The sequence below is a fragment of the Dermacentor albipictus genome, chromosome 9 (assembly GCF_038994185.2).
Source record: "Dermacentor albipictus isolate Rhodes 1998 colony chromosome 9, USDA_Dalb.pri_finalv2, whole genome shotgun sequence".
Lineage (NCBI taxonomy): Eukaryota > Metazoa > Arthropoda > Arachnida > Ixodida > Ixodidae > Dermacentor > Dermacentor albipictus.
In genome coordinates, this window is record NC_091829.1 from 15,667,495 (window position 1) to 15,690,889 (window position 23,395).

A 23,395-nucleotide genomic window follows, 5' to 3' on the forward strand; every position below is an offset into this window, starting at 1 on the left:
GTTGCATTCGTCATCTTGTTTGGCCAATGCTCGACCGCATGTACGCGCTAGTCTCCTCCTCTTACATAATCGTGTCTATCGTGCAGGCCAGTTCGACATCGGCAGCATGAGCGTACTGTCCATCTTACGCTCCGAGGACAGCTTCCTGCCTCAGAGCGTCTACGCCACCACCCACGCGTACGCAGCTGGCAACGTGTACGAGGTCTTCGCACTGAGCTTCGAGCAGTGGGGTCTGGACAGGCTTGTGAATGCTCTGTTGGGCCCGGATCCGGGCTCCACCAAGAACCTGTGGAATGTGCTCGGCAGGCGCCGCTTCACTCGGAGCGCCTCGGAGACGAACCGCAAGCACATTGAGCAGGCGGTGAGACAGTGAGATTCGAACGCTTGCACGCAAGGCAGCCAAGGGAAAGGAATGATAAGGCACAGCTTACTAACTACAACGCTATGGAGTGTGTTCATGTCAATTGTTGAATCGTGCACGTTCTCTTTTGGCGCTCACCGCCCTGCGGTGACTACTTTAGAGTCGGGCTTGTCTTTAGCCGTATTGGTTATTTAGGATGATATTAAGGAAAACATTTCGATAAATCAACCAGAGGTTGGCAACAGCCTCCGAGTTGGGTGAAACACCTTCTTGAAACACTAAGCTAGCACAAATGAAGAAACAGACGCTTGCAGTAGCTAGCCTGTGTTTTCATGTGCTCCTCACGGGTCCTCGTTATGTTTTCACTGCACTAGTATTTCAAGATGGCATAGCGACAGGGTAGCAAGCCTCGCAAGACGTTTGACTGCATGAAAGAGGAGAGAATTAAGAGTACAGAATGGCGGCTCACATTACGCCAATTCCGGGGACCAGCGGTCACTTTGTCTCGCGCGGGTGGTCTTGAGATTGAGGCAGATGATCTTGAGACTCGAATTTTTGTCTTAAGACTGTGTCAAGATGGCATAGACTCGAGGGAGGGCTGCTGAATTGTTGGTGCAAGAGAGGTTAACACACTAGGAGGCGCACTTGGTCATCTATATGTCGCTGATCTCCACCTGTCTTTTCATCTCGACGGAAATGTAATGAGCGATGCGACTGTGGGAGTGGGAACGATGTAGATATGGGATTACACTACAGAAAGCTCTTTCACGTGGTCCCACCCCCTGAACAAGCTTCTCTTTATTATCACATTCCCTAGCCATCGCTTTCCAGTCTCTAAAATGTGGTCAATGTGTTTCTGCGTAATCAGAGTTAAGATACTTTCATAAGGCAGAGCGATAACTCTCTCAGATGGTGTTAAGCGCGGGTGAAACGGTTACTTCCGACGAAGAAGTGAACGATATTCGAGTTGCGGATCCTCACAGTCCAACGGAGAGTGCATCTTGTGTGTACGATGTGTGTTTCCGCGAAGAGATGTGCAAAACGAGCTAGCTCAAAAAAGCTTTACAAGAGAACGTGAACATAACACCTGCCTATATTTTTTTTCTGTTGCAGCTTCCCATTGCCGACCGCAAATACGAGCCAACGAACGCACGGCTCAACGTTCAACTCTTTGGTCACACTGTGAAGCTGATGCAATTCGACGAATCAACTCTCGCGGCGTTCCAATCTAATGGTAAGGAACGTGCACAGCCCAGACGAACCATTCCTGCCTTACGCGTACGGACTACGCTAACGCCATTGGCCCCAATGTCTCCGGACGCCTCGAAAACGATTGTCTAGCGCACGGGAACGGTGTGGTGCGCAATGGGCATACGCCATTCTCCTGGTGGTCATGAAATTGAGACAGATTGCTATAGAGCGAACTTATTGCGAATTCGGGAATTATCACCGGGACGCACCGATGCGATTTGTCGTCGGAGCGGAAGCCTCGCGAATCACATCACCACCTTGCGTACAACGATGGTGGTCGCCGCTATTAGCATATAAGCATGTGACGGGATAAGGAAGAGTTTCTAAACCAGAACACAGTAACGAAATGTGGCGCCAGGCAGCAAGGAACGACGGACAGCATACTCATAAAATTCACCGGAACGGGCAAACAATCCCGGAGTTCCGCTCTTTCAGTCGACACAAGTAAAGTCGGCCAAGTTCCTCTGCTCAACTAGTAGCTTCACTTATGGAGAATATGACATTCCTATGTTCCCCACCCTCCCCGTTCTTTCTCTCGCACTTATGCTTTATTTATCCGATATTCTTTCATTTTTTCCCGTTCCTCCTTACCCCTGCCTCAGGGTAGTGTATCAGGCCGAAAGTACCTTTTGGTTAAACTCCATGCTTTGACTATTTCATTAATCTCCCCAAAGAACTTTGTGCTTTCGAACTTCAAACAGCCTTCTAAATTCTTAGGCCAGCTTGTGCTATCTTTCTTGTGGTAAAATTGTTCTTTTGCAATAATTTGACTGACTCACCACGAATACTTCCCTGTCTTGAACGCGTAGTTACAAATACAGCCGGACACCAAGTTTTGTGTGCAACCTTTGCCAGGAATCTCACCAATCTAAGCTACGCGCTCAGTTTGCTAAAGAATTAGGTGCTTTCAACAAATTACGCGTACTTGTTGGCTGACTTTCAGCAATTTTCGCGGACAAACTGAAGGCTGCAATGAAGTATATGCACCCAAAAGCTCTCCTAGTCTAACTTTTTTATGAGACAACGTATCATACAAGTTGCTTCTGTTGTTGCTGGAACTTTCGTGAAACTTGTGAATAAGGAACTTTTGTGTTTGCCTCCATGTGAAGTATGTGCGAGCGGGCACGTTGGTAAACCATGACGGCGAAATTTCATGATTGTGTGCTTCGGTTACTTTGTCTTATCAATGAATCGCATGTTCGTTTTGTTTCTTCATAGGTTTCTGTACGTGCGCATGCCTACTGGCCTATTGGCCTATGCATCTATGTAGTTACATCGCCTATCACTAAACTGTTAGAGGTCAGCGCTTCGTCCCGTCTCGCTCTTTTCGTGTCGTTTACCCAGTGTGCGGCGTATGTTTGGTCTGTATGAAGTGTTCACTTGATGTAATTTTTTGTGAGTAAAGTTAATTCACAAGTATCTGTAGCGACCTAAGTAATGGATTCGCCATCGCAGAGCCTCCGGCGGCTGCGCTGGCTCACGTGCTCGGAGAGAACGTACACTCGAAGGACTTCCACCTCGTCGAAGATCTCATAGTACTCGTGCCCACTGAAGCTGGCTTCCCAACATACTTTGACATCAAGACGGCTGAGTTCACCTACGGGAACCGGGCCAAGCTTGACTTTAAGCACACCGAGGACGGCAAGTTTGTGGTGGACTTCAAGAAGCACTTTGTGTAAGCAGTGTCCTTACATACGCTTTTGGATGATGTCCTTAATCCATTCACTCCACACGCGTCCGAATTCAAATGAAAATAAAGTAAAATGGTTGCGATGAAGCGCTAGCCAGCAGGAATGTGACTTCGCTCACAGCTGCTGCCGACCTTCCTAACGGTAAAAATTCGCTGTTATCGAGGGAGATGGGTTCATGTTTGCTTGTGCGCGCGTGAGACTAGGCTTGTTAATTTAGTTAATGTGCCTATGTTTACGCGTTTATACGGTCGACAATATCCCTATCCGTACTTCGTATAGGTGCGCTAATTTGCTATCGCTATCGATGGTTCGCCTTTTGGGAGAAACTGCGACTTTTATTTTAGCTGTTGTTCAGCCACCAACACATTTTATCTTCACGTGATGTGCCACGACCAGCCTCTCCATTTCACTTTCTGCAAGACAGGAGGAAAACTTGACAGTCACTTTAATATATGCTAAAGAGGACGAAGTCAAAAGCCTGCCAGCTCACGAGACATTCATTACATTACTTGACATTCTCATTCTAATACGTTACTTCCTATTGTTTTGCCCCACCAAAGGTGGTGGGTTTGAGTGCCCTAACTAACTTTACAAAAATTAACGTTGCATTAACTAACTGCGCCCTAATTGACATGAAGGTCACGGTTTCGACTCGCACCAAGGGTCGTGGGTTTGAATGGCTTAATTAATTACCATCAAATTAATTAATTGCATAGTTAATTAACACTGTTTTAATTAGCTTCGCCTTAACACCAACGCCAGTGGGTTCGACTCTCATCCTTCACGATGTCAACTGGAATCCAACGCGCAGGTACGGCCAGTTCGCCCATATCTCCATGTTGGCTCAGGGGTTCGAGTGCCATAATCAACATCGCCTTAATTAACATCAAAGGAACTGGGTTCGACTCCCACCAATGGTCGTGACTTCGACTCTCGACCTTCCAGATGTCAATTGGAGTCGAACTTGGATATATCGCTGGTTCGCCTTATCTCCAAGTGAGTTAGACTCCCCTTAAAGGTCGAAGGATTTTTACTCCCATCAAAGGTCGTGGGTTCGGTGCCTCAATTCACTACATTTCATTAACTGTTTCAATTCACTCTGCGTAAATAAAACCACAGGGGTTCGACTTTCGACTTTCACGATGTCAAGTGGAAACCAACTTGGAGATACGGCCGGTTAGCCCATATAGTCTAGAGGGTTCGACTCCCACCGAAGGTCGTGTGTACGAGTGCGTTAATTATCTCTATCTTAATTAAGCGTACCTTCATTAATTTTGTCTTAACACCACAGGTCGTGGGTTCGAGTGCCTTAATTAACTCTGTCATAACGAACTATGTCTTAATTCACTTTGCCATTATTTACGCCCAATGTCGTGGGTTCGGCTCCCACCAAAGGTTGAGGGTGCGACCCCTAATTTTGGTTCCGTTGAATTTTGGTGCCGTGACGCCGGATGGCGTAAAGCCGGACGGTGAAATTTTCGTTCCATGAACCCATCTAAGGCTTGCGCCTTAATAAGGAGAAGTCATGGGATTCTTTAAGCGTTAGTACAAGTCGTAAGCTAGCCTTTAGCGCCTAAAAATATAAATTGCTTTGCAGCGTGCTAGGATGAGTGGTAAGATTGACTTCGACGAAAATATCTATCGCCTCCTGATAGTATGGCTAACTAGGAGCTTCCGGGGTGCTGACAGATTCAGGATGTTCTAAGGGGCCGAAATGAAACAAGAATATATTCGTTTTCTTCTGTGCATGCACCACTTGCGAGAATGTAATTGAACAAGCTTGCGTTGCCAAAACCAGCACGTACGTGTGATATCTGCATTGTTTAGTACATAATGTAGCCATTATGAAAGAAATATCTCAAACGCGTATGTGTCGACCTAGCCTCTCTTTACATTCCTCTTCGCCCCGCCTCCCGCGGTCCACAACCGTAAGCATATGACATTAAACTGCCCTTTTTGTTGCAAAGCGAGCCTACCTTAGCTCTGCCTAGCCAAATTGTTCTTTGGCATCATTGGCTTTACTACTCGTAACTGTGAAAGTTATTAGAAAAATAATGTGTCTTTCTTCCCGCGATATGCCTGGCGGATCTCTTTTGAGACCTCCGGGCCGATATAATCGGCCCATACTATGCGTTCAGACTGTATCGCACGCACCGCCGAATCTGAGAGGCCATGCTCGTCCTTCTAAAATTTTTTTCCCGTTTGCACTGTCTTTAGCTGCGCAGTTTTCAATACTGCGTTGACTTTAATAAGTGACCTGGTCGTGCCTGCGCAAGACTTGCTGCGTTCAAGGCGCATCACACACTTTCTTTCTTTTTTTTCTTCTCAACTTTGACAGGCACGAGACCCGCTCGTACAAGATGCTCGGCATCGCACTCAGCTTCAACTGGACGGCGCTGGGTTCGGGCTACGACTCGCGCCAGCTGTTCTCTTTACCCCTGGAGCTGCAGTTGACCCTGGACCCGGTGAACCACAAGCTGAATGTCAAGCGACCCGTAACACCGCCCATCGACTTGTTCAGCTACCACTTCGTGCCGTTCACATTCCAGCTTCCGTACGATCGAAGCACCATTGAGGAGCCCAAGACGCTACCCGGATATCCTCTTTACAACAACGAAGATCTCTACTTGGTTCGTTACGACCTGCTGGTTCGAGTATCCTTGAACGTTCGACTAGATGAGGAGGGAAGTGCTCATTTTGAACACATGGACAGACCTAGCACGAACTCCCAAAAATGCTCTCAACACTTTGAAGCACAAATTCATAGCTTATATTTGAGCCTGGAAATTTTTCATGTAATGTTGCGAAGCATCAGATTCAAGAAAAATAAATTTATCAGAATGAAATCTGCTTTGATTTTAAAGCCACCAGGCCACCGTTCCTCGTGGAGAACAGAAAAACGAATTTCTGTGAATGACAGCACGGAAATATAGATTCCGGGTATTTTCCGATGCTTCGTCGAAGTTACTGGAGCTTCCAGAATGATTTAATGTTGTGCGTCTCTTCGCATTCGTAAGATAGAAGCCTCCCTGGCTACAACAATCGCGAGAACTGCAAAAGCATATTAGCGGGCTTGAGCTACCAGCGAGAACGTGTTCGGTATCCGAAGCGCGCGCGGTGGCTACAGCGCTATCCTGATCGAAAACCTACACTGCTCCTGCTGGCTAGCAAATAGCTATAGAATGCCGGTAGCGTAACGCAAGCTTCTAAAAAGCAAATGCTCTGTGTTTGGTTCTGCTTAGGAAGACTCGGACATCGAATGCTGAAAGTTATTGTTCTCTCTTTGGCGCAGTTCGACAGGACATACCTGAACGGCTCGCTGGGAGTGTCCGTAAACTTCCAGGGATACGCACTCAAAAAGGACCTCAGGCCGAACCTACGAGAGTTCTTTCACGGCATGGACCTCCGCGAGAAGATTGAGTACCTGGTCGTCAACCCACGCTGGAGTCCGCGAGCTTTCCGCATGCGAGTGCTTCCAGCCGAGCACGACCCCCTAAGCGTGGTGAGTGCTGACAAGCACATGCGCAAATAACAACGAATCCTTCTACACAAATTTCCCTTTGTGTCATTTCTGAGTAGTCCGAAGTATTTTATTTTATAAGCGCTGGCAGACTGGCTCACTTATTTATTACGCACCAGAAATGTTATCAAAAAGAAACATTATGTCATCGGCTACTGCACAGCTATAAACTGTCCAATAAATGTGGGGTGGTGCCTGGGGAAGTCAAACGTTTCGGTAGTGTACCAGTTGACAGCCAAAGGCGGCCAGTCACTTGCAGTATAAAAAATAAATAAATGAATTGCAAAGGGATAAGTTCTATCTCATTTCTCGTAGTTTATGGCATTTGGACATGTAGGAAATCACCTTCTACATCAGCGTCTTCACTGATAGTTTTTCAGTGACAAAGCAGTATATTGATGACCTGTCCGGCTTATTACAGGCGCGTTTGGTCTTGTCTCTTTTTAAGCAAATACAATGAATTTTTGTTCCTCGGTCGTACATGAAATGGCTCGAAATCACTCAGTCTTCAGTGCGCGCCTTCTCATATTATATTTCGCTGTGTGTGCACCTCTATTTGTCTCATCATGGCCCCTCAGCTAGTTGGTTCAGCGATCGCTGAGTCTACTGTGAAATTTCCCAACCACATAGTTCGCACGCCAGCCACTGTAAGTGCAAAAAAAAAAATCCTTGCAAATAGCACTTACCCCAGAAAAAGAAATTGTGGAAACTCTCAGCCCCTTGTGGTTTAGATTGGATTGTGCTGGGCGCGCGCCGATAGTGTGCATTCTGCGAATCAGCGAATTCCTTCATATTGCCAAATTCTGTAAAAGCACAATCTTGAGCCACTCAGAATGGCCATAGCAGCCCTTTGTGCCAATCAAAGCTGACAGGATGGCGAACTTGATATCATTACAGAACTAAGCCATGTCTAAAACAGTACACCGAAAAAAAGCAGACGAATGTCGCTGCAGTGGTTTCAGAGGGCGCGGTAATTTTTCTAGGTAAAGAAATTTGTTTGATGGCCTGCATGAGGGGGGCGAGCATAATGCGAGTGCGAGCATTACGCGAGCAATTGCGGTATAGACACGCCGAATTTCAAGCGCGCTTGAAAATGAAAGAGGTACTATTCAACTTTCCTGTTGCAGGTAGAGCTGGACCTCTCTCATCACTTCTACAAGCCAGAAGACACAGAGAGGCAGACGCAGTTCGGCCTGGAAGACCTGCCCGCCGCAGGCTCGGAGCGTCCATACACACATGCGGTGCTGGGAAGCCTGGCCTTTAGGGGCGGCCAAAGGGAGAGGAAACTATCGTGGGAGCTTAGATACTCGTTCAGCAAGGACCTGTTCCGTCACAAGCTGCTGTTCCACTACGACAGACAGCCGTTCTCACCGTCCGAGCATAACCACACTAAGGTTTATCTTTTTTTTTTCAGCGTCCTTTCTGATCAGCAAATCAAGGAAATAAGTTTGTGCTCGCATACACGTTCGATAACTTTTGCAGATATAACTTGCTGATTACAGTGATTGGCAGACGCGGTGGAAGCGCATTACGAGTAAATAAATGGCACACCGTCAATCAGCGTCATTTTATATCGCCCGATTAACGAGCCCAATTATTTAAAGGAGGATGTGGCGTGCAAAGCTGAAAATATTTCCTAAAGTGATCGAGAACCCTGCTCCAAAATTTGAAAAAAAAGGAAAATATTCTATGCATAACTGGTCCTGATGTGTTTAAGACATCCTTCAATATTACCTGTAGGAATAGAAAAGGAGTTTCTTTCGTGTGGTGGAAGTGGGCACTTTCGTGGCATAAGTTTGGCTTCACATCATGTGCGTTCCTCCTTCAGCAGATTGACAATCTCTCTCAAGAACTTGAAAGCATGCTACGACATTTCTCAGTTTTCGAGACTAACTTTACACAGATGACTGAGCAAGTTTCCTTCTCTACGCTTACAGATATGCCTCGAAGCTTCCGCCAAGTTCCCGAGGCCAGATCACACGAAGCTCGGTGAAAGTGCTGCTTTCCACCAAGGAAAAGAGATACAGGCATTCATGAAGCTCTACTACGGCAGCAACTGCGTCGACGACTCGTCGGTAAGAAATAAGCTAGAACAAACTTGAAGAAACTTTGACTTGCCTGCACAATGTCAAATGCTGAGGCAATGACTAGCCTACGGAAAAATATTTGTTCTGACAACGCAACCCTCCAAGTAGCTTGCAGCACACTATCTAAACATTGTGTATGGAGCACCAGGCCATGTCCATGTTTTAATCCTGTTTTTCATACGTGTGAAGAGCTTTATCATTTCAAGAGAGCTGCTGGCATATTTTTGCTAGATGAAATGGTCGCACGCACACTAAAGTCAAATTTAAAGAGGGATAAAATTATAATTTATTTCGCTGATTTCTAGCTAAGAGATTCAAATTAGCTGTGACAACTACGACTCAGTCACAGGTGGCGTTAATACTTCCGTCACGCTGAAAGCTTTGATGAAATTTGTACCTCAATAGCGAAACGCAGTAGGTTATTGTACACGTTGTGTGATGCCCGCAAGATCTTGAATATAGCGCCGTGCGGACGAGCACGATTTATTGGCAACACTTGCTCATTTCATGTATTTTTCGCTTCAGAATTGTCGCTTCATCGTTGAATGTTACATTATGCGAGGTTCTAAGTTTTATCAATTGCTCACAATTTGAAGCATACCAGAATGAATTTGCCTGTGCGCACAATGGAGACACATTACCTCCCTTACTCGCCCTCCACTACACTACACTACACTGCCTCTTGTTTCCTTCCATAGTGTGAAAGAAAACCCGCCCTTCAGGTACACATCACGGGATCCAACCACCCATGGATGATTCCGGCCACCTTAATAAAAATTCTGGCATGAATTGTTCGTTTTACACATTAAGCGCGAAATGCACTGAGCGTAGGAAGCGAATGACAGAGGCTAGTCGGCGGTGTGACAATGGATGGCATGTTATCACAAGAGACCAGAACTTTTAGGAAAAGGGCCTAATATTTTGACACGTGCTCATCGGGCTTATTTAAAATCTAAGCACGAGCTACAGGTCTCTAAACATTTTATTGGCACGTTTATTTCCGTGTTTTGTCGTAGCCAGGACTTATTTACAACCTTATAGCGCACTGTGGAACTTGGTCGAAGGCAGTCAATGCTTGCCCAACTATAATGCCCTTTGGGAGTTTAGCGGGCTGCGAAATTAAGAAATTTATTATTTTTGAACAGATGTGCATTGAAAAGTGTAATAATTGGGCTTATAAATGCCTAAACGACAGTACCCGATACCTATACATGCCTTAAATGACACCTTTAGTGCCTCTTGTAGGCGCCTAGAACGGCGTTATCTCGGGCCTATACATCCAATCTCTACTTATGACAAAACGAACTGCTACATCGCGGTGAATCGCAGATTAATAATCCTTCAGCACACCATCAGGTGACGACAGCAGAGCCGTAACCAGGGCACAAGACTGAATGGTAATGCAAGCTCATTAGTTTTTTAGTGTTTTATGTGGATGTTGAACAAAGCACGATGACGAATCAATACTTGTTACCTATTTCAAAAGTTTCGCTTCTTGAACTGTCTCTCTCTCCGTCTTCCAGATTTATTTCAACGGCAAGTACACGCACACTGACGAAGACGCCAAGGACATACAAGCCAATGCAGCTGGCGCTCCACTTGCTTCAAAGCGACTCAGCAGTTTGCGAGAACTGTACGCGAAGTGTTTACAAGACAAAGTGCACGGGCTTCCACTGAGTCATCACTGCGTGTACTATCTGTACCGCAGTAGCCGTCTTGGAAAACTCGTCCTTGACGTGCAGTACAAGAAGCCGAAGCCAGTGAGTACAGTTTATCGCGTTATGTGTCGTTGAGCATCGTACTTGCAGCAGAAGTCTGCACAGCGTGCGTGATACTCCTAAATCACCTGAGTTCGTTAGCTATGAAACGTCGCTTTTTAGCTATTTTTCGGCGGAGCATCAGTTTCTAGAGTTTACCAACAGCTGCGTCACAAACAAGCTATGTGACTCCGTGGACCCACACGAGTCAGTTATATAAATTTGCAAAATCCGTGTGATAGTATAATTGAATGACTACAAGAAAACTAGGGCGAGTGCTATATTTAAAAAAAAATTGGGAACCTTGGAAATGAAAATGGAAAACCGAAAATTTGTTGCGAAGCAGCATTTACGAAAACTTAACACTCATTGGTTCCTTAACCTCATATCTTTATATAACGACTCACTGAATAAATGGTAAAATATAAGTTTAATTAGCAATCAGGTTCAATAAGGTCGATCACCGAAGTAAACGAAAAAGGACTAGTGTGGACAGAAAAGAAAATTGAACTATTTGCAGCGAAACGCCTCTCGTACAAACGTTACTATGCAAGTCTTCTCAGATTTCAAAACAGGTACGATAAATAGGCACGAATCTTCTGCTATACTTTGGATAAGAAACACCATAGAGAGAGATGCGTGGCAGGGAAAGACAGGGAGGTTAACCAGAGTTAAAGCCTCCCGTTTGCTACCCTGCACTAGGGAAAGGGAAAGGGGAAGTAAAGACGGAAAGAAGAGCGGAAACCAAAAGAAAAGCGCAAGAAAAGTAGGATAGAAGTTCTCACACATATAATGCCTAGGTACTGATGTTACACTTGGATGAGCTTTCTCTATAGAGCAAGCAGTTTGTTCCTTTTAGTTCTTACAGCGAAGCCTTACTCTACGTAAACATGCTTCTCCACGCAGCTACTTCCGACTCCGCTGCGACAATACCTAGCGTACACCAGGCCTCACAACGCTAAACCCGGTTTCCTAAGCATCGTCTTCTCGCACATGACCGGCCCATCTGGCGAGCTGCACGTCGAGTCCCAAGTACCAGCCTCGGCTAAGAAACCGCACGCGGACGTAGTGGTCACCGACCAGCGCGGCCACTCGCGCCACTACGACCACGTGCCCATGAGGACGCACCTGCTGGAGCCGCGAGTGTTCATCGCCTTCCGGTACAGCAACCTGGCCGAGTACTCTCCTTACTACAGGCACCGTGAGTGCTTTTCATCCCGTCGGCCGATGCCTACCCCATAGCGTTTAGTACGTTTACGGTGACCTCCGAGATCCGGGGGGACGCCGCGCGTCATCTCGGAGCCCATGAAGCTAAACGAGTTCGCCTTCCTCCAAATTTCGCCTTCCGCCGAACTTGAAGTTATTTACGCGCCTTGCTACAGGAACCGAGATCGAGTTTTAGTACGCCAGTTCACTCTCGCATGATGTGGCCGCGGACGATGACCGCCATATGTGCGCCATCGGCACGTGAAGGTGAACGCGTTAGCGCGCATGGCCTAGTGGCCGCATTGTCCTGCCACTCTCCGCGAGCATTGTCATCGTGGTTGTCCACGTTGAAAACACCGTGGCCAAGGTGGAAGAAGACGACGCGTAAGGCCAAGTGAATGAAATCTCGGGTCAGCCACTTGCGAATACGTGTGTCCGCAAAGCAGCAACAAGTCAATACCCAGTAAATACGAAATCACCCCCCCCCCCACCCCCCCTCATAAACAGTTGTCTCCGAGACGGGGAAAACGCCACGCCAATATGCTCTTGAAAGTGACAGGGGCTTTTGCAAAAGACAAAGCTGGCAGTCGACTAAGCATGTTCGGCCAGAGGGGTATCGAAATACCTTCGAGTCTGGGCTGCCAAATACTAGCCACAGGATAAGGGAAGGGAACAAACAAGCTCATGTTGCAAACTGAAGAAAATGTTTTGCACTTTCCAGAGCAGAGATACTCCGTCATTTGCCCATGCCGTTCTTCGCAGTTCGCAGTATGGTTCGGCGTATGCGCTGTTCAGCTGAGCAGGAGCGGAAAAACGAACACTTTTTTCTTCAAAGATTTTCAAAATCGGGAACTATGACAGCAGACATTTAGCTGAAATTGGGCTTAAGCTTTAGAAAGTGCGAAAGATGAGTGCAAGTACGCGAGTTCCTTCCAAGTGGCGGGTTCTGAAGATCAAGGGCGTTTCACTTTGCTTTGTTCGGGTCAGCCCCTTGCGAATACACGCGTGTATATCCGCGAAGCAAGAAAGCGGAACTAAAAACTCGGTCCATGGTAAATCGCATACTTGAACGGCCGCGCAGAACACTCAACACAGAAAGGAGGGACCACAAAAGAAGCCGCTGATATTTCTGTGCCGTGTTTCGCGGTTCTTCTCTGTGTTACATGTTTTCACAGCCGTTTATATGTGCATCGCAACAGAATAGTCCGAGTATTGGCCTAATTACAATTGGGAATCACTCACATCAACACTTTGAACACAGTGGGACATGTTGAGATATCACCATTATCATGAGAGTACTGGGAGAGGGAGGACCTCATTAAACTGCGCCGTACCAACCGATCACATGATTGCACATTTCATAGAATTCCATCCAATCATCTGCCAATAACGCTGATTGCATTAGCTTTGCGACTAGATTTTTTTATGCTCTGAGGTACCACCATATATAGCTTCTATTGTATGATCACGAGTGTTATCGGCTCCTACTCAGGGTACTGCGACGTTCAGGGCCACAGCGCAAGGACTTTCGACGGCGTCATTGTTGACTTGCCCAAGACTGACTGCTACAAGGTGGTCGCCCGAGACTGCTCCGTGAACAGGAGGTTCGTCGTCTTGGCAAGGGCTCTGTCAAATTCTGCATTCTCGAAGGTAAGCCTATTTGTTACGTTACAGCGAAGCAACAGAAAAAAAAAATGTTTGCACCGGGTGCCATGACTTATTGCCTAATCCACTTGCGACTCTACACTTGTTCTGTTGTGTATGGGGACAGAAGGACCCTACGTGTTTATGAGAAAGAAAGAAAAATAAAAGACAGGAAGCAAAAAATCACGCAAGCATATAGTTTAGCAAGAGGAGAGACTCTTCACTTTCTGAGCGCTAAATTATAACTGAAACAGACAAACTGATGTGATGATGAAACAAAAAGCGTCCATTATTATCAAATCAGCCCCGTTAAAGACATCATAATGTAATTGCTAATCAATATTTGTGATCCTGGACAAAAATACTAGATTCAGTACTGTCACTAGGCTTAATTAATATTGCGCGGGAGATGTGAATCACCGTCACAAACCATTACAAGACTGCACTTCTCGCTCGTTTCGGCCGAAAAGCACATCCATTCCTACAAATCGACGACGATATAAGTCGGCTGCGTTATATCTCCACGTGCATGGCACGTAGTACAGAAGGCCAAAGCCACGGTTTTGAGCACCTGGCAACAAGGGGTTATTCTTGTAGAAAGCGTGCGCAAAACAAATAACATAAACATATTTACTATTGTTTACCAGCATTCGCAATCTGATAGCTTGCCTGCGTCGGCGACACAAAGTCTGCTTGGTGGTATCACAGATTACCCGCCGCGGCTGCGCAAACAGCAATGGTTTTTCACTTGCAGCTTAGGTCGTGTGTTCGAGTCCCCGAAGGCGAAGGCACCACTCTAATAAGGATAATTCGAAAAAACACAAATGCATTTTTACCTTCAACGTGCTTGCAAAGCGCTCCATGCAAGCGCTATGAGCCCAGAGCCCGCTGCATGAGGAGTAAGTACCCTGGGGAACAAAAATGAAGTGAAATGTCACTGAAACGAACATCGCTTGTAAAAAAATTCACAGCTGGTTGTACAAACGCTAAGCCACTTCCAGGATAGGAAGCTCACGTATTTGCGTTTCACTTGTATGAGAATTTCTCTGGAGCGAAAAAAATCAACTACCGAAGGAAACACTTCAAAATCAATACTTCGCACAAAAAATGTGAGATAAGGAAAAGCTATAGTAAGCACGTGGTGCGACGTTGCTCATTTTCCGCAACGCGCTGCGTTCTTTCTGCGAATGGAGATTAAAAAATGGCTGTGACTTAGCTAAGGTTAAGCCCAGGATGCGAAGCATACTAGCCTTTATTTTAGTTGTTGAACCACTGTTTAGCCTGGTGAACTGCTGTTGCTTGGCTATATTTGGTTCGGCTAGACGAAGAAACAACTCATGCGTTACTCTGCTTCGCCTTCAAGAGTGGAACGCGACAGCGTTCCCGTCGACCCACCAGCGACTACGCGCCCCGCATTGGACGCGGTGAGCGTCGAGCAACGCAGCGTTCGGCGCGGCAACGAAATGTGCGCCTGAGCAAGCGACGCACGCCTGAGCCTTAGAAACAGCTCGTTTCTAAGGCAACGCCGCATTCACTAGAGATGCTTTTGTACCGCTTTGAAGCATCGTACTCGTGGCTCAGTGCGCAGCGGTGGGAAAGTGAATATTGTCAGATGGTGGGAGCAGTATGTATTGATGTATTTGTTGATTGTCTGGAAATAAAGAAAAAAAAAGTACTCGTGGCTCAGTGGTAGCGTCTCCGTCTCACACTCCGGAGACCCTGGTTCGATTCCCACCCAGCCCATCTTGCGAGAGTTGAGCGACGGCGCGAGTTGGAGCCCCGTTTCTCCTCTGTCGTGACATCACGGTGTCGCGTGGTATGGCATGGGGTCAAAGGTCATTGAAGGCGACACCGCCGCGCCTGAGGAGCTGGGTTGAGCTCTCGTAATATGCTTCGCATAAAATGTAAGCTAGCAACATCAGACGTCGGGGTAACCGTATAACAAAAAATGGGAGGGCGTCAATTTTAGAAAAAAACAACAACATTGATTCCCTCTTTTATCGAAATAAATAATAGCGATTGCGTGAAACAAAACGAGCATAAAGCACATAAATGTATTATTAGAAAAAATTCGCGCCTTAAGAGAATCTCATAATATCAGAGGATAAGGCAAGAACCAAGACTAGGATGAGACCGTTAGTTCTCGATAGAAATAATTTCCCATTTCTTGCCGTAAGTTGTCCATCTTTGTAGGTGCAAATTTTTGAGGTGGTCTCATAAATAACCTTAATGCTTCCGAACGTTTTCCTGTGGTTCACGTAAACCCTTTTATCACGTCGCACCAGGCTCTGAAGGTGTTCATACACAACACCGAAGTCGAGCTTCTGCCCGCGGGAGACAGTCACCAGGCCGTGGTGAAAGTCGACGGGGCTGCGGTGGCTGTCACCGACGACAAGGCCTACGCACACACACTCGAAGGCGCCGAACTCTTCACCGTCTCCAAGGCCCACGGCATGTACGAGATACTTAGCAAGTCGTACGGCCTCGACATCTTCCTCAACGGCCAAGTCCTCTTCGTTCAGGTGAGAGATATGCGCGCGACCGTGCTGGGGCTGCTTTTGGCAACAGCCACGTTCGAGTTTTATTGCCACAGCAATTACGCGCACAGTCGGGGCTCCTTGGTGTTCTTGTGCCGTCACTGTATCGATGGCGCATGCGCGATAGACGCCTCGAGAGTTGGCAGCTGTTCAGAGAAGCACTGTGCGTTTGGCTGCAAAAGTGACAAAGTGGAGGCTCTGCGGCAGAGCCCAGGTGGCTTTCTGCCTGCTGCTGCCTGCGTGAGCATTGTGCAGGCCCATGTTAGCGTCCCTGGTGACTGGCTGTGGGCGTACCCACCCCCCCATGGTGCAGACACTGGTCTCAGCGAAACGGACGGTACAAATGTTAAGCTAGAACAATCTCATTCTTTTATACGGGGTGCTGAGAAATGACGACGCTTTTCAGTCGATCTAACTTCGTGTACTATCGAGGTGTGACTCCTGTGACGCTGATTGCGGCATGCCTCATTGCGTTAGCATTTTGAGATGGTGTATTTTGGTGTATTTTGGTGTATATGCCAAGGAGGTTTTGAAGTGTTTTAGCGCGAAAGCGTTATACGCCCCATTATGCGAAAATCCGTATGCGTGGCGCCGAAAGAGGGTATCAAAAATGACTGACGGCGCAGAGAGTAAGAACTCGTCAAAGAAGGCTCGCATTGACGGCGAATTTCTCAGGAAGATTCCTGTAAACAAAGTAAATTAAAGGCGTTGAACAGAAAATTTGGTAAATTTCGATCTCGGTGCGAATCCAAACGGGGTCTACTGTCGGCGATACGAGTATGCTTTCCTGACGCTAAGGTGGCTCCAAGGTTCTGGCTGACTAAAGGCCTGGCCTAGTGTGTGCGTCATTGGGCACATGATGGCGTAGCCAATGGGGAAGAGGTGCCGACACTTTGTGAGTGTATAACAGGAGCGCGTTCGTTGCTTTCCAAATGGTAGAATGCTTTCGCATGCCGGCACGTAAGCAGTCTTAGTCGTCTTCGCCGGTTTTGTTTCTTTAACAACCTTATGGCATGTGTCAACGTACAGTAGCAGCAGGCGCCGTTTATGCTGCAATGCAGCAGTTGTGTGGCGTGGTGCCTCGTGCCATCATGTCGCACCCGCATATTGTGAGAACCCCGTCTGAACAGCTCAAGAGCGACGATGAGACCTTGCTATCGCGCAAATTGTACTCCTTCATTCGAAACTGGCAATTTTTTTTATCTGCTTGCCCCACGTAGAGCTGTTCAAATAATTTCCCTCCGGTAACTTTAAACAAAGTCAGGGCAGAACATTAATATCATGAATGCATGCAGAAACATGAGCCGGAGAAACAGTTTCGAAACGCACAGTGAAAAACGATATCAAAGAGGTCATAATGGAGCAGGCTGCGTTTAAAATCTCATTATCGTCAATTAAACACGCTTGCTTGAAGGCTCCTACCAGCGGCCACAACAGTGTGGTTTTCTCGTTTGCACGGACATTTTTCAAGCATGTTTCATTCCTTTGAGGAGTGACAACGCAAGACGAGTGATTGTGTATGTGAGCCGCTCATGTCACATCCTCACTCGCTGGTCTTTAATGGGCACACTGTGTCGCCTGGTAACACTGCGCAGCCTCACACGAGGTAACATATTGAATTACCAGCAGTATGCTTCGCATACAATTCATTCCCGCCATGCGTGGAATCAGTATATCTTGATTTTGATCCCTTATAGCGACATTGCTCAGAGTGCCAGCTCGGACTTCAATTGCGGATTCATTCTGACGAGCGAGCTGAAACTTGGAATGTATTTACGCTTAGCACAAGCACGCTCCGAGTCCGTTTACGGCGGCCCTGAACGCTAAATTCTGTTGATGCTACTACGTCAGTTCTATAGCAGGACTGTATGTTTCTAAAAACATTATTTTTCGGTTTGCAGAGTCCGTATTTTAATTAAAAGCCCGTCTTGTGTGCTTCGATTCAGTCTATAAAATGCAAACAGTGCGTACTTGTGCTATATCGCCTTTTCTTTGCTTCATGCTCCAATTCGTAGGTCGCTCCTTTCTACCGAGGCAAGCTGTGCGGATTGTGCGGTGACTACAACTACGACCGGCAGCACGAACTCGTGGGCTCGAATCTTCATCTCTACAAGGACACCCTTAGCTTCGCGAAGAGCTACGTGGTCCCCTCAGGAGACTGCACTCCGCCCTGAACTTTTCCCGTTGATTAGAAGAACTTGTTGTTGGGCGAGTTGGTAGATATTAGCGAACATTGTTTAACTGCGCGAACAAGCGAACCACAAAGACAGCAAGAGATAAGGACGGGCGCAGTCCTTAAAGCTTAAAGCTTAAAGGTCACCGGTCAGACACAAGCTGAGGAACTTTTAAAGAAGCTTGATTCGCGTGTGACAGCTCTTCTCCGACAGACTTAAAAATTCAAGAGCATTAGCTATGCAACTTCGTCGTGTTTTCAGTGTTTCACACTAAATCAAGGAATGAAGGACTATACAATCCTTCCCTGTCACCGTTTGTCAGTTAGTCGCGGAAGATGTCACAGCTGCCTTAGATGTCTCGGTACAAGCAGTCAGTGCGAACTCAGATATCACTGCCAGAGATGCCTCGCCTTACGAACGTCTCGAGACTGACCCTTGCCATGTCGCGATAACGCTATTGCACTCGTAAAGATGCACAACAAAGTATTGGTTAAATATTGGTAGTGTGTCTGGTTGAGCGATATGGATTAACGCAGGATTGGAAAGATTAGAGATAGGCTGAGAGATGAGCGTTATGACCCTTAGAAATCCAAGAATAACCAGGGCAAACAACATTTTTATTTTCTGGTTCCCTGTGTTCTACGACAAACAGAAATCCGGTTAGCATGTGGGGAGGTCACACGGACTTCATATACTTTTTCATATCACACTGATGACTTGGAGCAAAGCTCACGAATACCTAGCCTTGTAATGAACACGAAATGATCCATGAGGTTGCTACTGTAGGCTAGTTAAAGCATGCAAGGTTGTCCTTGAATTGGGCAAAATATATTCACATGGTCCATATCTACACAGAGAAGTAGAAAGCTCTCTACATGATGCCAGTCAGAGAACAAGATGTGTGAAGTGAATGAATAAAGAATGATCCTAAAAAGCATTTCTAATGCGTCTTTTTTTCTGCGCAGAACCTTTGAAAACCGCCAGTTGCATACGTGAGAAATGATAGGGACTTTTGTCAGATATTAAGTTAACTACAACAGCAACACTAGAGCATCACGGTGACAACGGAACAAGCATAAGTGATGGTCGGGTACTATGAATAAACAGGCTACATGATCATAGATTGTTGATTGTTGAATAAAACTTCATAGGGAGGGGGGCAGGGCCCGAAGGATTTCATCCGTGAGTAGGTATCTAGTTTCTGTTAGTAGTTAGCTAGTTGCCTAACATGAGTTACAAGAGTGAGAAAGGTCAATTTTTTATCTCCATCACTTTCATCATCATCATCTATACCCTCCTATTCATGTCCACTGCAGGACGAAGGCAGGCCCTGCGATCTCCAATTACCCCAGTCCTGCGTCAACCGATTCCAACCAGCACCCGCAAATTTCCTAATTTCGTCGCACCATCTAGTCTTCTGCCGTCTTCTACTGCACTTCACTTCTCTTGGTACCCATTCTGTCACCCTAATGGTCCAACGGTTACCTAGCCTGCGCATAACATGACCTGCCCAACGCCACTTTTTTCCCTCTTAGTGTCTATTAGAAAATCGTCTATACCCGTTTGCTCTCTGACGGAAACCGCTCTCTTTCTGTCTCTTAACGTTATGCATAGCATTCATCGTTCTATCGCTCTTTACGCGGCCCTTGACTTGTCCTTAAGCTTCTTTGTCAGCCTCCAAGTCTCTGCGCAGTGTGTCAGCACCAGTAAAATGCATTGATTGTATACTTTCCTTTTCAATGATAAAGGTAAGCTCCCATTCAGGAGCTCATGATGTCTGCTGTGTGCGATCCAACCCATTTTTATTCTTCTGTGAATTTCCTTCTCATGATCCTGGTTGCCTGTGATTAGTTGACCTAGGTTAACGTACTTCTCCACAGCCTCTAGAGGCTGAATTGCGATCTTGTACTCTTGTTCCCTTGCCAGGTTATTCATCATTATCTTTGTCTTTTGCATATTAATCTTCAGCCCCACTCGTACACTCTCCCTGTTAAGGTCCTCAATCATTTATTGTAACTCGTCTGCATTGTTGCTGGATAGAACAATGTCATCTGCAAACCGCAGGTTGTTGAGGTATTTGCCGTCGTTCTTTACTCTAAGCCTTCCCAGTTTAATAGCTTGAATACTTCTTCCAAGCACGCAGTGAAAAGCACTGGAGAGATTCTGTCTCCTTGTCTGATCCCTTTCTTTATAGGTATCTTCCTACTTTTCTTGTGTAGAATCTAGGTGACTGTGGAATCTCTGTAGATATTGTCCAAGGTGTTTATGTAAGCGGTTCGTACTCCTTGATTACGCAATGCCTCTATGACTGCTGGTATCTCTACTGAATCAAATGCGTTTCCGTGATATATGAAAGCCATATAGAGAGGTTTATTGTACTCTGCAGATTTCTCGATAACCTGGTTAATGACATGGATGTGATCCATTGTAGGGTAACCTTTCCACAAGCCAGCCTGCTCCATTGGCTGACTAAAGTCCTGTGTTGTCCTTATTCTATTGGAGATTATTATGGTAAATATTTTATTTAGCATCGGGAGTAAGCTAATGAGCCTATAATTTTTTAGTTCTTTAACGTCACCCTTATTTGTGGATTAGTATAATGTTTGCATTCTTCCAGTTTTCTGGAACGCTTGCAGTGGATAGACACTTCGTATAGAGAGCCGCCAGTTTTCCTAGCATTACGTCTCCTTCATCTTTGATTAAATCGATTGTTATTCCACCATCTCCTGCCGCTTTTCTCCGTTTCATCCCTTGCAAGGATTTTCTGACCTCATCTCTAACTATAGGAGGAGTTTCTGTATACTGTTCATTATTATTTTGAATAGAGCGCCCCTGAGTCGTCTGGGTACTGTAAAGGTCAGTATACAATTTTTCCGCTGCTTTTACTATATCTTCGAGATTGCTGATGATATTACCCTGCTTATCTTATAGTGCATGCATGTTGGTTTGTCCTATGCCAAGTTTAGTTCTCACTGATTTCAGGCTGCGTCCATTTTTTACGCCTTCTTCAGTCTTTCTCACGTTATAGTTTCGAATATCACTTATTTTTGCCTTTCTGATCAGTTTTGACCGTTCCGCGAATTTTACCGTATCTCTTGAGTTGGACGCTTTCATTCTTTGTCGTTTCTTTATTAGGTCCTTAGTTACTTGGGAGAGCTTGCCTACTGGTTGCCTTGGTGGCTTGCCTCCCACTTCAATTGCTGCCTCTAAAGCGAGCCTCGTTATGGTTTCATTCATTACGTCTATGTCATCATCATCATCATCTCTCTGTTCTAAAGCTGCATATTTGTTTGCAAGTAAAAGCCTAAATTTATCTTCTTTAACCCTTACTACCTCTAAGTTGACCTGTATTTTCTTGACCAATTTTACTCTTTCTCTGTTCAAATTGAGGTGAATCCTGGTCACTGCACTTTACCCTACCTATGATCACTGCACTTTACCCTGGCTATCATTTCTACATCCTGCAGTATGCTGGGATCGGCAGAAAGTATGAAATCAATTTCATTTCTTGTTTCACTATTAGGGTGTTTCCAGGTCCATTTTCTGTTGCTACGTTTACTGAAAAATGTGTTCATTATTCTCAGCTTATTCCTTTCTGCGAATTCTACCAGCATCTCTCCTCTAGCATTTCTAGAATCTACACCGTAGTTGCCAATTGCCGGTTCACCCACCTGATTTTTCCCCACTTTTGCATTGAAGTCCCCCATTACTACTGTTTAGCGCGCTTGCACTTTTCTCATCGCTAATTCAACATCTCCATAAAACTGATCTACTTCCTCATCATCGTGACCGGACGTTGGAGCATAGGTTTGTACTACCGTTAATCTATACTTTTTATTGAGTTTCATTACTACTGCTACCCTCTCGTTGATGCTGTAGAATTTGTCAATGTTGTCCGCTATGTCTTTATGGATTAGGGATCCTACCCCGTATTTTTTTATGTGGGAGACCTCTATAGCAGAGGACATGGCCGTTATTCAGCAATGTGTAAACCTCACCAGTTTTTCTAATCTCATTAAGGCCGATAATATCCCAAACAATGTCTGATAGTTCTTCTAAGAGTCCTGCTAAGCTTGCCTCACTCGACAGGGTTCGGGTGTTAAATGTTGCAAGGGTCAGTTTCCATTGGCGGTCTGTCATTTTATCACTTTATGTTACCACTATATCTTTATCACTATACAGCTTCCTTCATGACGGTCTACAGGCATTATCTTTAAGGTTTTGCAACCGCGGCAAAATTTAATTGCTGGTAAAACCATTTGTGAAAGCGGCCGTAGTTTCAGACTGATATCTTTCCCATTCGACATCTACACAGAAAGTAGAACCTATTCTTGCAAGTGCACCTGAAATGTTTCAATAAATATTGCGATAAAAACTCGCAGCTCACAGTTTTAGAGGTGCTGGTCTTATCCACTATTCTTGGTAGCGTACCCGAGACATAAATACATAGACTTATGTATCTATAGATGAAAAGCTTGGGCAAGGAGTCCTTTCCGGTTCTGCTGTAACTTAGGTATCTTGGTTTCGTTTTTAAGGCCGTATGTGCACAAAGAAAGGGAGCAAACAATGAATTCACTTACTGAGGTCAAAATTGAAACAGTGTGTTTCTTGATTGGGGTGCCACTAGAACTTTCACGCAAAAAGGAGCGAAGAGTGGACACAATGTCAGGGGAAAGTATTCACAGGGGAAGCGTAAATGTGGGCTCTCCAATTCTGCCTGTTCCGAAATTAATGAAGCAAGAAAGCATAACCAGGGAGCCAAAATCGTGTGTTTGTATTGCTTCTTTTGTACCGGTACAAGGTCAGAAATTATGAGAAGGAGAAGAACAATAGCCGTGCTTTCATCAAGTTAAGTGTACACAAGTCTGATGCGGAGCACGGGAGCATCGTAGATAGCTAGAGCCCCACGACAAGACAAGACAAAACAAAGAAATACAGACATACAGACCACCCGACGTTCCGTTGTATGAACTAGACAGGTAGCTAACTATGAGCGATCATCATTTTGCCAAACCGTTAATTTGAAATGAATCATGCTTCAGTTTCTTCGCATATATCGGTCGTATTTTTTATTTTCTTTATTTTTTTTGCTCAATATTGCTATATTGTACAGAATTTTTCAATATCACCCGCGTCAGAAAGCACAGATGTACTCCTCAAACTGGAT

At 45.7% G+C, this 23,395-nt stretch overlaps 1 protein-coding gene and 1 long non-coding RNA gene across 2 annotated transcripts in view; one reads left to right on the forward strand and one right to left on the reverse strand.

The window, feature by feature from the left end:
• Nucleotides 1-19,165, forward strand: part of LOC135903670 (vitellogenin-6-like) — a 39,621-nt gene extending 20,456 nt beyond the window's left edge. Inside the window, exons 14-25 of the mRNA XM_065433994.2 lie at nt 87-361; nt 1,475-1,595; nt 3,068-3,287; nt 5,642-5,933; nt 6,596-6,805; nt 7,951-8,217; nt 8,761-8,898; nt 10,434-10,670; nt 11,574-11,868; nt 13,366-13,523; nt 15,803-16,039; nt 18,070-19,165. Coding sequence (XP_065290066.1) covers nt 87-361; nt 1,475-1,595; nt 3,068-3,287; nt 5,642-5,933; nt 6,596-6,805; nt 7,951-8,217; nt 8,761-8,898; nt 10,434-10,670; nt 11,574-11,868; nt 13,366-13,523; nt 15,803-16,039; nt 18,070-18,228 — 2,609 coding nt within the window. The 3' untranslated portion in view covers nt 18,229-19,165. The remainder of the gene's footprint in view (nt 1-86; nt 362-1,474; nt 1,596-3,067; nt 3,288-5,641; nt 5,934-6,595; nt 6,806-7,950; nt 8,218-8,760; nt 8,899-10,433; nt 10,671-11,573; nt 11,869-13,365; nt 13,524-15,802; nt 16,040-18,069) is intronic.
• Nucleotides 1-23,395, reverse strand: part of LOC135903673 (uncharacterized) — a 222,405-nt gene that overhangs the window by 50,850 nt on the left and 148,160 nt on the right. The gene's annotated exons all lie outside the window — the stretch shown is intronic.